This window comes from Dipodomys ordii, unplaced genomic scaffold (assembly GCF_000151885.1).
Source record: "Dipodomys ordii isolate 6190 unplaced genomic scaffold, Dord_2.0 Scaffold104, whole genome shotgun sequence".
In the NCBI taxonomy this organism is placed as follows: Eukaryota; Metazoa; Chordata; class Mammalia; order Rodentia; family Heteromyidae; genus Dipodomys; species Dipodomys ordii.
In genome coordinates, this window is record NW_012267320.1 from 4,097,139 (window position 1) to 4,113,474 (window position 16,336).

At 46.5% G+C, this 16,336-nt stretch overlaps 1 protein-coding gene across 1 annotated transcript in view; it reads right to left on the reverse strand.

Moving 5' to 3' along the window:
• Eva1c (eva-1 homolog C (C. elegans)) overlaps positions 1 to 16,336 on the reverse strand; it is a 74,915-nt gene that overhangs the window by 37,946 nt on the left and 20,633 nt on the right. The window contains exons 3-4 of the mRNA XM_013027471.1: positions 4,943 to 5,139; positions 640 to 763 (exon numbers count right to left, since the gene is read on the reverse strand). Coding sequence (XP_012882925.1) covers positions 640 to 763; positions 4,943 to 5,139 — 321 coding nt within the window. The remainder of the gene's footprint in view (positions 1 to 639; positions 764 to 4,942; positions 5,140 to 16,336) is intronic.

Consider the following 16,336-nt stretch of genomic DNA (forward strand, 5'->3'; position numbering starts at 1 on the left):
CAGGCCCAGAGTTCAGGCCCCACGACCAGACCCCAAAAAAAAAAAAAAAAACAGTGTGCGTTAGCCATGGCAGAAGGCAACAGAGAAAAATGCAAGGATGAGATTAGAGGCCAGGCTCCAGCCTGCCTCTCTCCTCCAGAAGACTCTGTGCATACAAGTGCGAGCAGTAGGCTCCCCAACATCGGAAGTGGGGGACTCTGACAGCAACTGTGTCACTGTTCCTAAGGTATAACCAAACCTCGCAAGGCGCACGCCTGTAATCCTAGCTGCACTGGAGACTGAGAGCTGAGGATCGCGACTCACAGCTAATCCAAGGAAGACTAAAAAAAAAAATTGAGAGACTCTATCTTCTACCAACCAGCACAAAGCTGGAAGCCGTGACAGGTGTAATTCAAGTGATAGAGTACTAGCTATGGTTGAAAAAGCTGAGCCCTGAGTTTGAGCTCCAGCATCTCTCTCTCTCTCTCTCTCTCTCTCTGACTCCCTATGTCTGTCTGTCTGTCGGACTACCTCTCCTCCCTCCCTAGCCCCACCCAATATTCAAAGCTGAATGAACACTGTGGACAAAAGATTTTCCTCAGGAGCGTGAATAGAAATGGTTCCCAACCCGAGCACACTGCCCCCTTTGAGTTTACTTACTAGGTTTGCATTTAAAGGAGACCAGGAGGTATTTACTGCTTCCTGGACAAAGGTCAGGTCCAAAGACACGGCTATTGACCAGGAGGTGGCAGGCCCGCTGGTTCTGGCACTCATCCAGCACCTTCTAGAAGGAGGGGTAGAAAAGGAATAGGCTTGTAAACTGCATACAGTATGTGCTGGCCCCCTAGCCTGGGCTGCGCTGGACTCTGGGGAGGGAGGGCAGGCTCCCCATCTGGCCTGAGCTGTGTCACAGCTGAACTGTATATGGGTGGGAGGGGGTGCTCTCTACCCCGCTGATCTTTCCTAAAGGAAGACCCTGATTGGGCAGAGCCAGGCTGCATCGAACAGCCAATCCAGTCAACCAGGACTGGTTGAATCTCTTGGCAGAGGCGCTGCATTGCAAAGGCTTCTGGGAGCTGGAAGGAGCTCAGTCCCACACCTGTGAGGATAGTCTGGAGGCAGGCAGGGCAAGGACGGGCCTCAGCTTTAAAACAGTGTTGTGAGGGTCAGAAACCAGCACCGCACCTTAGAAACAGCCTCCACAGGCCCCAGGAGAGGTCGCGTGGCAGAGGCCTCCGGCCCCCAAACTAGTTCCAGCTTATGCCCAGGCACACAACCAATGGATAAAGTGTCAAAGCTGATTCCCATCCTCGGATGGAATCCTGAGGGGATCCTGGAGCGCGTCTCATCCCGACTCCCAAAGTAAAGGCTACGAGGCCTACAATCTCTCTGTGGAGCAATTTCCTTAGTGGGAGATTCAATCTGTTGACTTAAAACTTTCCTTTAAATCTGTTTCTCTGTCTCTGTCTTTGCGCCTGCCTCTCTCTCTTTCTCTCTCTCTGTCTGTCTCTCTCTCTCTCTCTGTGTCTCTCGCACATGCATGTGCATGCATGCTCCCTTGGTGTTTTTCCAGCTCCTGGTCAACAAATCTGTCCTGTGGACACTTCTGAACACCCTACCCCATACCACAGTAAGCCCCACTGTGGTCCTGCCGTCCTCCAGGTCCTGGTTTATAAGCTCAGAGCCTTTGGACTTGACTCTGGTAAAAAAAAAAAAAAAAAGTGCCACACGTAGTAGGGAGAAGGCCCCCAAGAATCTACTTAATACTTCAGGAGTGAACTGAGGGGTGACTCAGGAGCTCACCTGCTGCCATGTCCTCATCGAAGGACGCTGGCTACCCCGTGTCTCCCTGACCCTCAGAAGCCCTGCAGGTGTGGATTGTCAATCAGAGTGCCTGAGGGAACCCCTTCAGTTCCCAGGAGATGTGGCTCTCAGAGGATGGCACACACAGCCCTCAGATGCCACTGGGGGCTTTTTATGACAACCTCAGAGCAGGCCCCAGAACAGGCTGTGTCTAACTGTGATACAGAGATGCAGAGAGAAGACTTCCTGTGGACATTAGTCAACTCTGCGAGGCCAGCAATGATCCTCTTTGTGTACAGCCATCTGCCCCCCCCCCCCCCCCGTCTACCTTCAGTTTTTCACTCTACTCCAGGAAGCACTCTGCCTCAGCATTCTGTGTGATCCGAACAGCACACGGGAAATTCATTCCTGACCTCTGAATGAAAAACCAGAATGCGGGGATGTTTCTGGCAACCCAACCTTTAGAACAACACCAGAACTGTGCTCACAAATGCTAACTTGTCAGCCTAATGGAACATTCTCTTCCCTCAGGGGTGCGTGGCTGTGACAGGCCTCCAGCATGCCAGGAACAGCTGCTTTTCACAAAGTGGGCACTTCTGTCCTTTGGGTACCACCAACACTCTTATTGTTCACCTAGGATGGCAGCAGACAGCCTAGGTACCTGGGATGGGCGGCAGGCAGCTGGGCAAGGAATGGAGATGGACCAACAGGGCTGCTGGTCCAGGGGGACGATGTGGGGTGGGGTCCGGCACACAAAGAAACAGACTTCTCATGTCCCAAAGAAACATGTCAGCCATCTGTGCGTGGAAACCACCTCAAGGGAATTCATACAAGTAGGTACTCTGTGGGTGTGCTCACCAGCCACGTGGCTACTCTGATATGATTCTCTGAATAGAAGCAATAAACTGTGAAAATTAGAAAAAAGTCTTTACATCATTGTATTATTGGTGCTTCTCCTCTTTGGCCATTAGGAAGAGTGACCCAACATTAAAGCTAATTCAATTTGTTGTTAGGCCTCCTAGTGAATTTAGCTCCCATCCACATTTCCCATGGCTAACAGAAACCAACCAATTTCCATCTCAACACCTGCAATGAGAATACCCCGCAATATCTTAATGTTAGATCCTAACATCAGAAGCATTAAAGAAACTAAATCCAGGCCCAGTGGCTCACCCTGACCAACTAGTTACAAATTGTGGAGTAGCCAGAGGTGGAGGAATACAAGTTGTTTGGATAATTGAAAGCCAGCCACAGTGGCTCATGCCTGATACCCCAGCTATTCAGGAGGCTGGGACCTGAGGATCAAGGTTAGAAGCCAGCCCAAGCAGAAAAGTCCATGAGACTCTTTCTCGAATGGTAGAGCACCAAAGTTAAAGGAGAGCCCTGAGTTTAAGCCCCAGTACTGGCACAAAAGAGAAAAAAGCCATAAATAGCTGAAAGCCATCATTAAAACTGTTTCGCCTCCATTTATGCCAAATTTTTACCCAAATATGACACAACAATGAAAACAAAACAAGAGAATGACTTAAAATCCTCTCCCCCAGTTTCTGGTTCTATTCAGAAGAACAAATCCAACAGAGGCTGTTCAGAGTAGCTCCCAGCAAGAATAATGTCAGTAGCTACCAGTGGGAAAGCAAACCATTGAAAACAAAGACAGTTATTGCTATTTCCCTCACTTCTTTAGGAAGTTCATAGTGACTCGTTTGTTTCACAGAGATACCTGTGGTTTTCTGCAAAGAATCTCTTTCTCCTAGGGTGTGTGTGGGAGCTGAGGGCCTGCAGATTGAAGGACGGGGCGGGGGGCTGTACTTAGCTTTGCTGCAGTAAGGAGATGTCTATGAATAAATGTCTATTAATAGCAAATGGGCAAATGTAGCAAAATAGGATCATAACGTGTTATAAGGATGTCCAGAATCAGATGCTCTTACCTATTACTGGAAAAGTACAAGTTGTACCATCCCTTTGAATGGAGTAGACAACAGTTGTATGTGGTGTGTGTGTGTGTGTGTGTGTGTGTGTCTGTGTGTGTGTGAGATGTATACTCTAGGATTCAAGGATGACATTTTTAGTAATGTACCATAGATATACCATAAAAATGATCACTGAACCACTGCCTATAAATACAAAAATTTGAAAATATTAAAACATCCTCCAATTACAGAATAAATTTTTAAAATATGATTTATTCTTATAAAAGAACACTGTAAGTCAGGTATCACTGGCTTGTGTATGTTATCCTAGCTACTCAGGAGGCTAAGATCAGAGGACTGTGGTTCAAAGCCAAGGGTCTTTGAGACTCTTAGCCCCAACTAACCAGAAGAAAGCTTGAAGTAATGCTGGGAAGGTGGCTCAGTGGAAGAGTGCTTGTCTTGCATGCATGAGGCCCTGGGTTCAATTCCTCAGTACCACATAAGCAAAAAGAAAAAAAGCCAGAAGTGGCACTGTGGCTCAAATGGTAGAGTGCTAGCCTTGAGCTGAAGAGCTGAGGGACAGCGCCCAGGCCCAGCGTTCAGGCCCCACAACTGGACCTCCCTGCCCCCCCAAAAAAAAGAAAGCTTGAAGTAGGGCTTTGATTCAAGAAGTAAAGCACCAGTGTGAAGCAAAAAAAAGTTAAGAGACAGTGCCCACGACCCTGAATTCAAGCCCTGGTGGAAAAAAAATTTTTTTTAATGCAACAAACTTGAAAACAATTATATCCTCATCCATCAGTTTTGACAGTTTCCTGAATTATGAGTGAAGAAAGCAAGTTAGAAGGTCATAAGGAAAGTGGAGTTATATGAACACTTATCTGTATTGGACACACTTTACAAGGTAAGCTTCCAGAATGTGAATCATGTTCATTTTTAGTTCCCGAGAAAAGAAATGGGAATATTTGCTAATGATTTTCATATTTAAATAATCTTTTCGAGAAGCCAGTTACAGCTCACCTGTAAGTGACGGGTGTGAATTGGACTCTCATGAAAGCCATAATCGTGACTTACACAGTCATATATAATCACTGATATAGTCACAAAGATCATGATTGTATAATCACAAATATACATGCAAGCAAAGAGAGAAAGGAAGAGGAAGGACAAGACAGAGACACAGAGAGATGGAGAGGGAGAGATCGGATGTTGCAATAATTTCACCATCTTAACAGAGCTGCAGAAGGTAATACCTGCAAGGTGGTAGATGCCACACAGGTTAAGCTGTCTTCCCTCTGGGAGGCGGGCTTCTGAGAACTACACATTTGGTAATCTTGCCCATAAAATGCCGACTGGATACTTATCGTAGAATGTCGAGGGCACTGTAGATTCAAATGGTCCCCATCACAGGCATAGGCGGTGTGGTTTTGTAGGAGTTTGGTTAGGTAACCTAGAAGATATTCAGCCGAGTTACAGGAGAGCAGGAGGACATTGATTCCCGGGGGCAGGGACTACTGGGTCAGAAAGGCACTGGAGGTGGAGTGGGGCCCCCGGAATACGGCTTCCCTACCAGCTCTGGTATGGACCAGGGCTGCACGAGCAGATGCTCGCTCCATGCCTGGCCCAGACATTTGGGGTTGAGTTGGCCCATGGTGAGACTCAGAGGGCTTTTCCCCTTCAGAAAGCTAAGGGACTGCCCAGCAGCCATGGAGCCTGCAAACACCTTTGTGAAGCAGGAAACTATTTTGAGTGGGTGTCTCTGAACATGCGGACACCTGTCCAGAGGGAGACTTATGTTCTCTGCTCCCCAAGCCTTCCTAGAGCGAGCCATACATGTCCTCCTGGGAGAGGACAGGCTGGCAGGGCCCCTGCTAGGAAGAAGTTCAGGGGATGGAGGAAGGCACAATGGAACTTTGTTATGGACTGAATATTGTGGACCCTACTCAAGTCACCAGAGACCTTAGAATATAATTTAAAAAAAAAAATAGGGTCTAGCCAGGTGCTGGTGTCTCACGCCTGTAATCCTAGCTACTCAGGAGGCTGAGATCTGAGGATCTCGGTCTAAAGCCAACCTGGGCAAGAAGATCCGTAAGACTCTTATCTCCAATTAGCCACCAGAAAACTGGAAGTAGAGCTGTGGTTCAACTGGTAGAGCACTCGCCTTGAGATAAAGAGCTGAGGGACAGCACCCAGGCCCAGAGTTCAAACCCCACAACCAACAACAACAAAAAAAAAGAGGGTCATTGCAGACATAATTGACACTGGAGAAAGGAAGATCCTTAGTAGCACCTGTGTGGGGTTCCTATAGGAGAAGAGACCCTGAAGGAAGGTGGCTATATGTAGCCTGGAAGGATGCAGAATGAGAGCCTTCAAAGGATCTCAACCCTACAGACACCTTGACTTCAGATTCCTGGCCTCTAGAACCAAGGCTGAATGGAGGTCTGATGTATTCAGCTACCCAGGCACAGGACCTAGCAGAGGCTCCCAATCCTGGTCTCCCAGTTCCTTCTGAAGCAACTAGAAGAGCCAAGTGGGGCCTGGGCCTGCGATGCTCTGAGGATGGGCTGGCAACCCAGGGGATGAAGGCTGTCTCTTAGAAATAGGGAAGGAAGGTTCATGCAAAATGGAGATTCCCTTCCTCCTCCTCACACCTGGGGAGGTCAGCGGCAGGCCGCTGGGAACAGAGCCAGGGACTTTCTGCTGAGGGCCGTGTGGGTTGCCCTGGCAACCCTTAGCCTCAGAGAAGGAGGTGTCAGGAGAGGAAGGGCTGTCTTGGAAGGCCCTGATTTCCATCAGATGACCATGGTTATATTTTCTTTTTCAGGTTTCCAGCTCCTCTCAGAATCATAAGTCCTGATCCAATGTCAGTAGTTCACAACTATAACCCTAACTACTCAGGAGGCTGAGATCTGAGATCCTGCTTCAAAGCCAGCCCAGGTAGGAAAGTCTAGGAGTTGACAGGAGAGTTAACCAACAAAAAGCCAGAAGTAAAGCCATGGCTCAAGTGATAGGACCATGCCTAGAGCACAAAAAAGCTAAGGGAAAATGCCTAGATACTGAGTTTAAATCCCAGTACCAACACAAAAAGAAAAGAAAAGAAAGAAAGAAAGAAAGAAAGAAAGAAAGAAAGAAAGAAAGAAAGAAAGAAAGAAAGAAAGAAAGAAAGAAAGAAGAAAGAAAGAAGAAAGGAAAACAAGTCCTGGCAAAAGGCACCATTCCCATCTCCCAGGCTTCTTAGAAACTCACAGTCCAAAGGACTGAGACCATTGCCTGGTGTTTCCCATCTGTCCGGGCAGCGGGTCCTGAAGTGGGCTGTGAATGCCCTCTGGCACTAGCCCAGGCCTATGCTCCATTTCTTCTTCCCTCTTGAAAACCATTCAAAGCCATCTTGCTAAGAGAAACGTCTAAGACGAGCAGCAGAGGGACACCAGGCAGGAGTGTTTCTTATTATGGGGGTGTGATCCCACCAGTATGAAAGTGAGTGTTGGCAAGCGACCTCTTAAAACGATCGGTTGTGAGGCCCAGCTCAAACCCCAGGAAGGAATGAGGGAGCACCAGAGAGGATGAGGCTTCGGGGAGCAGAGGCCCTGCTGAGGACCAGCAGATCAGAGCAAGGCAATCACACCAACAAGCTGGACAGACAGGAAGTGCTGCCAAAGTGCTGTGAAGATAGAGAAGTTACAATCACGGGAATGTCTGAGAATAGTCATGGAGAAGACCTACGAGGTAGGGAAAGAGCTCGTCTGGAATGAGGATGGCAGGACTGCATGAAGCTGGCCCTGTACCAACAGCATCCTAGGCAGAAGGAAGTAGGTACAGTGGGAGCCTGCGCCCACATTTCCCTTGAACAAAGAGCTGCTCCCAACCCAGTGTACCTTGCAGCTACCCACTTCCCAATGGAGCCAGCCCACTGCTCCCAAAGTACTTCCCCGTCAACATACCACTTTGCTTTCCTGGATGATTCAAAAGATGGGTGTCCTTAGCTTTGTCTAGCTGGCTTTGAGCTCTCCACCCTCCTGCTGGGATTACAGGTGTGCACTGCCATACTTAGTTGCATAGTTGCTTGTTAAAAAACAACTACTAGTACAGCTTTGGTGAATAGTTCTCTGAATCAAATTCTCCATCATGTTGGATGAGTCGAAATGCTTCATTTCTTAATAGTTTCAGCTAAAGTTTTTACAATCGGTGTTTATAGACAAATATTTACTAATGGAAAGAAAACAGAAGTACATACTCCTTAAAAATCAGTCCTTCACAGGGTGCTGGTGGCTCATGCCTGTAATCCGAGCTACTTAGGTTGAGATCTGAGGAGTGAGGTATGAAGCCAGCCCAGGAGGAAAGTCAGTTAGACTCTCTTACCTCCGATAAAGCCTACAAGTGGAGCACAAAGAAGCTTGGGGATAGTCCCCAGGCCCCGAGTTCAAGCCCAAGGACAGGAGAAAAAAAGAGTCCTTCAATACCAGTGTAATTTGAGACACTGTATTGACCCTTGTTAAACTGGTGGCCAGAGGTTAATTATGCAGAGGGTGTAGATTCCCCGCCAGCTCAGGGGCATGGGTGCAGCTCATGATTAACTCCAAAATACTCTCTTCCCTGGCAAAAGCCCCACTGTGGATTAACCAAAACCCCTAGAGGCCCAAAGCTGGACATGGTAGCACACGTCTGTAATTCCAGCTACTCCAGAAGTGGAGGCAGGAGGATTGAAATCTCAAGGCCAGCTTAGACAAAGTTAGGGAGACCATACCTCAAAAAAACAAGGTAAAAAGCCTGGGGTTATAGCTACAGGGATAGAGATCTAAGAGGCCTTGGGTTTAATTGCAAGTAGTAACACAGACACAGACACAGACACACACACACACACAGACACACACACACACACACACACAGAGTCTCCCACAGTTACAGCTACCACTAGATCCTAACAGATTTGAGGAGTTTGACAAAGATCTTTGTTTCCCCTTTTTAAGTTCAGAGGAAGAATCTCTTAAAGAGTTGCAAATGTTTACAGAAAGCTAGATCAGTCTTGGCTCTGAGATCATTATCTCCCCTCTATAGACAATGAAAACTCACTGGCATAAACTAATCCAGTGTCTAGAGAATGAGTAACAGGTGTTATACAGGGTAGTGGTTATAGGATCTGTGCAAAATAAGCTTGGGGAAGTCATGTCCTGGGCTAAACCAAAGTCAACCCAGTTAGTTCCCTGCAGGAATTCTCAGAATCAGGTACACCAAAGTGTCCCACACTCCCTGCTCCCCTTCCCCCGCCCCCAGACCAGAGCAGCCACGCAGATTGACCAGCCCCCCCCCCCCCCCCCCCACCCCCGCCACTTTTTAACCATGATGCATCTCAGAGTTCACGTTACATCCATCATTCTTAGAACTGCAGGTTGAGGCCAGGGCCTTATGCTTGCTAGGCACAATGTACTCATTACCTGATTTATGAGGCAGTAACACCCCTGTATATTACCTTTATAATAACAATTTTAAAAAGGTGTAGGACTCTGACACTTCTTGAGATTGGGGTCCCAGGGAAGGATCCAGTGATAGAACAGACATAGGCATCATTTATCTATCATAAACCACCTCGGTGAAAGGATCTTCACATCCATCCCAGCGGACCACCCAGAGGCAGGCAGGCACAGGAGAAAGATTATTACAAGGTTTATTGGAGGAGCCATATTTGCCCCGGAGAGGGAGCACATGGCGGCTGGGGTAGGAAGTGAGGTAGATGGGAGCTCAGGAGGGTCTGGGCGGAGAGAGGGAGGGACAGCTGTGTGCAGAGAACTCCAGGGCAGGGAGGAGCTCAAGTCTGGGTGGAGCTGAGGACCCAAAGATGGGCATAATGCTTACATCCGAAACTGTAAGCACGATAAGCATTACTATTAGCCTCTTGAAGGATGCTAAGTAACGCAGTATCCTATGGGTGGAATGCAGACCAACCTAACTCTATCTAGTTAGGTCCACCCCCAGTCACTCTCTCAGCTCTGGACCACTCACAGACAAGCATACAGCCCAGAATCTGCCCTGGAGGTCCAGAAATGTGCCTGCCAGGCTTGCAGGGAAAAGGAACTTTCCTTCCTTACTCCCTTCCTTCCTTCCTTCCTTCCTTCCTTCCTTCCTTCCTTCCTTCCTTCCTTTTCTTCCTTCCTTCCTTCCTCTTCTTCATTCCTTCCTTCCCTCCTTCCTTCCTTCTTCCTTCCTTTTCTTCCTTCCTCTTCCTTCCTCTTCCCTTCCTTTTCTTCCTTCCTTCCCTTCCCTTTTCCCCTCCCTCCTTCTTTCCTTCCTTCTCCTTCTTCCCCTCTCCCTTTCTTCCCTTCTCTTTCACTCCATTCTTTCTTTCTTCCTTATCACTAAAATATGAAAGCGGTTAACAATTAGGAGAGGAGAAGCCAAAATGAGCTGCCAATTCTTTTGCTTTTGTCCCGAAGCCAGGAACTCTCCAATGAAGTCCAAGTTGTTTGAAGGCTGCGGCAGCCTGAGTCACGCAGAGCACCGGATGCAAGTACTGTCCAGTCCTCCACACGCCGAGGGCCCCTCCCACTTCTGGGAAGAAAAGGGGATTTAGTGGTTATGGTCCTTAATCCCTCCCTTCCCCCTCTTTTTAAAAAAGTGGCAGCCTCCTCCTGGAAATGCTTTAGATAAGAGACCATACCCCTCTGTCCACACATATTCAAGCGGTGTCTCTGCATGTGGGATAGGCTTTTCCAGAAAAAGGTGTCATGACTTTCAGGATTCTTAAATGTGTTTAGGGCTCTGACTCTGTCCTAAGGTGAAGGAAGGACCCACAGTGGTAAGTAACCCAGGCCTGGGTCCCGCACACCATCAACAACACCACCAAGAAGTGGTTACAGCAACAAGTGTGCCTCCGTGGTGGATTAAATCCTTGTCACCTCAAAAAAACAAAAAAGTGAGTTAGACCCAAAATTGGATTTTTCCTCTGGACCCAGTTGGTCCCAAGAAGTTGACCTGGAAGTCAACTGTGAATAGATGTGAATTCATCAAGCCATTTCTTTGATACCGGAGGAATCCAAAGGGACACGGATGACAAGGGTAGCTATTATCACTCCTAAGTGATGAGCTCAGTTCTTGGTCCTAAAACCAGAGGAAGAGTGAAGGCCCACTGAGAGTCTGGACAGTGCAGAGGTAATACTCTTGGTCTGTAAGGGAGTTTTACATTTTTCAGCCCTTCCCTTGCAGTAATATGGGCCAACAGAAGATTCTGGAAAGAGGGAAGAGGTGATGTTTGCCACTTCCTCACGTGAGTACCCACTTCTCACTCATCCCTGGGTGCTGTTGTATGGCAGGAACAGAGGACAGGCTGAAGTCCCGGATGATGGGGAGGAACAAGAGGGAGGGAGGCCAGGTCCCTAAGTGAATGCACAGAGCACCATCTCCCTCTTTTCCAATTTCACTGGAGAATGAACAGGAAGTTTTATCTGTTATGCCACAAGATTTGGGTTTGTTTGTTTCATCAGCTGGCCTGCCCTGACTGAGACTCCTGGCCTTATGCCAACTAGTACTTGTGTTAAGTAGATTGATGGTAAGACTTTTGGGAAGTACCAGAAACTTTCACCAGAACTGTATTCTGTGTGATGTCCAATCCTCATTAGGGGAACCATTTCTCTCAGTGAAGACCTTGCTTCTGAAAAGCCACAAAGCATGTTAAATCACTAAAGAAATAACAGGGATTTGAAGTCTGATTCATCAGCCCCTGTTCATGCTCTTTATCATGAGCAAAAGTAGGAAGCCAAAGCTGACGATCTCCAAAAGAATACTAAGAAAGCACAAATTAAGCCAGGTGCCAGTGGCTCATGACTGTAATCCTAACTATTCAGGAGGCTGAGATCTGAGAATCAAGGCACGAAACCAGCCTGGGTTATGAGACTCTTACTCCAATTAACCATCAAAAGACTAAAGTAGAGCTGTGGCTCAAGTGGTAAGTGTGAGCATTGAGCCAAAAAGCTCAGGGATCGCCCTCAGGAGCTGAGTTCAAGCCCCAGGACACACACACACACACACACACACACACACACACACACCCCAATATACAAATAAACCCCAAATACTGTTGAGTTTTAAGAGGAGGTAAGGATGGAGGACAAGCTAAGAGAGAGGCCAGAGCAAGGCCTGCAGAGTCTCTGTCCAGGATAAGAAATGCCAGAGAAGAAGGAGGCGGTGGTGAGAGAGGGAGAATTCAGACTCTAGGCTCTTTCAGACCAGCCCGTATGAAGACACATTTGCTATTATCACTCTAGAGTTCACTCTTCTCTAAAAATGTGGTGTGCATGTGTGTGTGTGTGTGTGCGTGTGTGTGTGTGTGTGTGTGTGTGTGTGTGTGTGTGTGTTGTTAATGAGGCTTGGGTATTGTCTCTTAGCTTTTTCACTCAAGGCTACAGCTATACTGTTTGAGCCACAGCTTCTCTTCTGGCTTTATGTGCGGTTACTTAGAGTTCAGAACTTCACTAAGATATGGAAACAAGAAGGTTTTTGTTTTTTCTGTTTGTGGTGTATTGTTTGCAGTTATTTCTTTTTTCTTTCATTTTTTTGCTTCTGGTTTATTCCCTGTGGTCACTGTCTTTGATTTCCTCTATTTTGTGTATAAGTTTATCTGATTTGGGGAAGGGAAGGGAAATCACAGAAACAGCTGAACGAAGGGTGAATGAATGCAACAGGGGTAATCAGTAGACACTATGTTGGAAATGAACTTTATAACTTGGGGGGAGCAGGAGAAAACAAGGAGGGGGTAACACTGTTTGAAAAGAAATGTACTTATTACCTTATATATGTAACTGCAACCTGTACATCACCTTTACAATTAAAAAAAAAAAGAATTTCATGGACTTTGCCTTTCTAAACTGGCTTAGAACTGAAATCCTCAGATCTCAGCCTCCTGACATCTAGGATTATAAGTAAGGTATTTATTTTTTTACAATGACTCTGTTGGGTTGTTTTAAAATCAAATAATCCTATTTACAAAAGCGTAAGACAAAATAAATAATCCTATTTATAAAAGCGTAAAACAAAATCAACTTCCCATATAGGCAGGTTATCATTTCCGAAGTATTTAAAAGAATTTCAATGTATATGGAATTAAAAATATTCCCAAATGTCTCTCTATGGAAAAAAAATAACCCTGGAAGTTGCTAACATTTGATCATAAACCGATGTTTTGAGCAAAAAATAGTTTTACAGGTTTTGAAATGCCACATGTCTCCCGGGTGCCATCTCCACCCGTAGAAAGGCTTTTTATCCATTTCTTCTGGACTTTGAATTCTTGTCTTCATGTTGGTTTTTAACAGTCACTTACCCAATTTTTCCTCATCTTGTTACTTTTTCTCTCATTACTTCCTTCCTCTCTTTCTGCATACTGGTCCATTGATTAATTGTCCCCAAATATCCATGAATATTTAAGAGGACTTTTGCTGCATTGATGCTACCCACATACAATCATACACCACTTGAAAACAAGGAACCATTCAGGTAATTGTGCTCCCTGGAACCCCAGCACATACTCAAGTTACTACCATAAAATGGCACAAATCCAGCTGTGGTAATGCATGTCTATAATCCCAGCTCTCAAGAGGTAGGGGCAAGGCTGGGAAGGTGGCTTGGGCTGGGAAGGTGGCTCAGTGGTAGAGTGCTTGCCTTGCATGCCTGAGGCCCTGGGTTCGATTCCTCAGCACCACATAAGCAGAAAAAGCCGGAAGTGGCACTATGGCTCAAGTGGTAGAGCGCTAGCCTTGAGCTGAAGAGCCAAGGGACAGCACCCAGACCCAGAGTTCAGGCCCCCACAACCGGCAAAAAAAAAAAAAAAAGAAAGAGGTAGGGGCAGGAGGATCTTGGGTTTGAGGTCATCCTGGGCTACCCAGCGAATTTGAATCCAGCCTAAGCAAAACAGCAAGACCTTGTCTCAAAAGGCATAACATTTGCATAGAATATGGCCAACTCACAATCCTCTTGTGTAAACTATTTCTAATATCTACTACAAGGTATGTGCTATGCAAGTAGTTATTATATTAGTTAAGAAATACATGGGAAAAACATGTTCACTCCATGTGCAAAGCTTTCCGAATATTGTCAATTTGTTGTTGTTTAAATCTAGAACTAACCTTAGATATGGAGGGATGACAGAGATGGGGGGCGGGTGAGCAGAAAGAGGAAAGGGGAGGGGAGGGGAAGAGGAAATGGGAAGGGAGAGGAAAGATAAGAGAGGAATGGAGGAGAGGGGAGGGGGAGAAGAGGAGAGGGAAAGGGAGGACAGAAGAGGAGAGGAAAAAAGAGGGACTGTGAGAAGAGGGGAGGGGAAAGGAGGAGAAAAGAGGAGCAGAGGCAGGGAGAGGGGAAGAGAGAGGGGTGGAGAGGAGAGAACAAGAGTTAAAGTCATGGCTCATCAGCAGATGCCTGCATAGCAAGCTTGAGGCCCTGAGTTCAAATCTCAATACTGGAAAGAGAAAGAGGGGGAGGGACGGAAGGCAGGGAGGGAGGGAGAGAAAGAGAGCAAAGGAGAAGGAAATGAATCTACGAATCAATTAAAAAGTTACTCTAAAGATCACCTGCTGTTCTTGAATTATACTCCTTAAGCTTGCATTCCCTATTTGCTTCTGACCAGCTCTAGGCAGACATTCCTCAGTGTTTTTTCTATCCAAATGTTTCAAACCCTATGAAAATCAACACCTTGCTCGGTGACCAGGTACCAAACCTAGAAAGTTATTCATCAAGCACCATCTGGATTAGATTAGCATAAAAGTAACCGGATCAAACCCCTCCCCGCCTCCCCAGCATCTACACAAAACCCTTTCTCTTTTCTGTGGGATGCTGGAATCCCCCAACTCCAGAGAGCGCCACTTGGCAATGAAGCTGGATCCTGGATCCCGGTGCATTTGATAACTTAATGAAACTTCTACCAGCACTTAAAATTCAGATATGAAATCTACACTCCATCTGTTCTGCTTGGAAATGGCCAAATTAGGGGCTGTCTCCCTGAGTACAACAAAAAGCTCTCAGAAATGCGCAAGGTCACTGACCAACCTGGACGAACAGCGGAGTCAGAACCCAGACGTGGGGGCGGAAGGTGTGTCTCCCCCACTCACCCCCAAACAGCCTTCATCTCCTCTTTACCTCTGCCCACTTCCAGGATGTGTAGGATGATCAAGGCTGGCGTGCTAGGTTCAAGGTCCAAATTAAGACTTGAAGGCATGTATTTTTGTGCCTTATTCACTTAATTAGAAAATTATATAGTAATTTCACTGCTCATAATCATGAGATTTTTTTTAACTTTAGAGATGATGATGATGATGATGTTTAAAGAGGAGAATTAGATTCCCTCCAAAAGCTATTTTTGAAGATGGAAAGAATTGGATGTGGGAACAGGACAGGCTGGCTGTGATCCTGACTGAACACGCTTTACTCTCTAAGCAAGTAACAAAGCCAGCATCTGGAAGTTTCCAAGGCTTGTAAGAGATATAGGTAATGTCATCCAAAGGGCCATGCTGAGGGGAGGGTGGATGAGCAGTCTGTCCCGGGAAGCCACGAGGGTCAGGCAGTACATTCCCTGATACCTTGGCATTGGGGAAGCCACCCTGCTCTGACTCATAGATTTCACATGAGCATTTTGCCCGATTCATAGTCAGTATATGTAAAGAAATACGGCGCCTGCACCGTAATTAGGTGGGGCCTAATGCACCTGTAATTGATTCTTTGGCATGCTCACCCATGGCTAGTGTTCAACTGCTCCAGCGACTCGGCCTTGCGAGAGGGCCTGGGGAGCACACTGTGTTCATTCTCTTGGAGACTCCCTCTCCTCTTCCCCTTCCCTCCTGTGCCAGCCCAGATCTTCAACTGCCCTGGTCTTGGGCCTCCTGTTCCCTATGTGCTGCCATACTTGGTGCTGGCCATGTGGCAGAATAATTACATCTCTCCTCTATTTATCAACATCTGGGAACCTTTACTATTTTTTTTTGTCTTAGCTCCTGTCCATCTTTTGGATGGATAAGTTGCAACTCAGACCCCAAGTTCACCGAGTTAGTTCAGTAAGTCCTCCCTGACTGTGAGTTCTGTACTTGTAATCTTCCTAACACACTTCTAGTCTCTCTTGGCAGAGTGGTGGGAAAATTGAGTTCTGTGATGCATATGGTCCCAGGTGAGATCGGCAAAGACCCCTATAATCAAGGGTCCTTTCTGTGGGCCTACTGATTCTTGATATTTTTGTTTTGGTGGTGGTGGTGATGGTGGTGGAGGTGGTGGTGATTTTGCTGTTTAAAGTGGCCACTTAAGGCCAAACTTTAAAGCTCATGCCTGTAACCTTAGCTATTCAGGAAGTACAGATCAGGAGGATTGTAGCTCAAGGCCACCCCAGGGAAAAAGTCAGCAATATTCCATCTCAATTCATAAGCTGATAGAGTTGCACAGACCTGGAATCACAACTATTCAGGAGGTATCAATGGAATGATTGAGATTCAGTCTAGCCAGAGCAAAAATCCTTGCTTGGAAAAATAAAACACGAACAGCTGGGGACTTGGCTCAAGTGATAGAGCACCTGCCTAGCAAATACAAAGTCCAACGTATAAACCCACAAAATCCAAATTAAAAAATAAACAAGTACGGCGTTGAAGTATCCAGTGTTTTTTTTTAAAAAAAAAAAAAAGAAA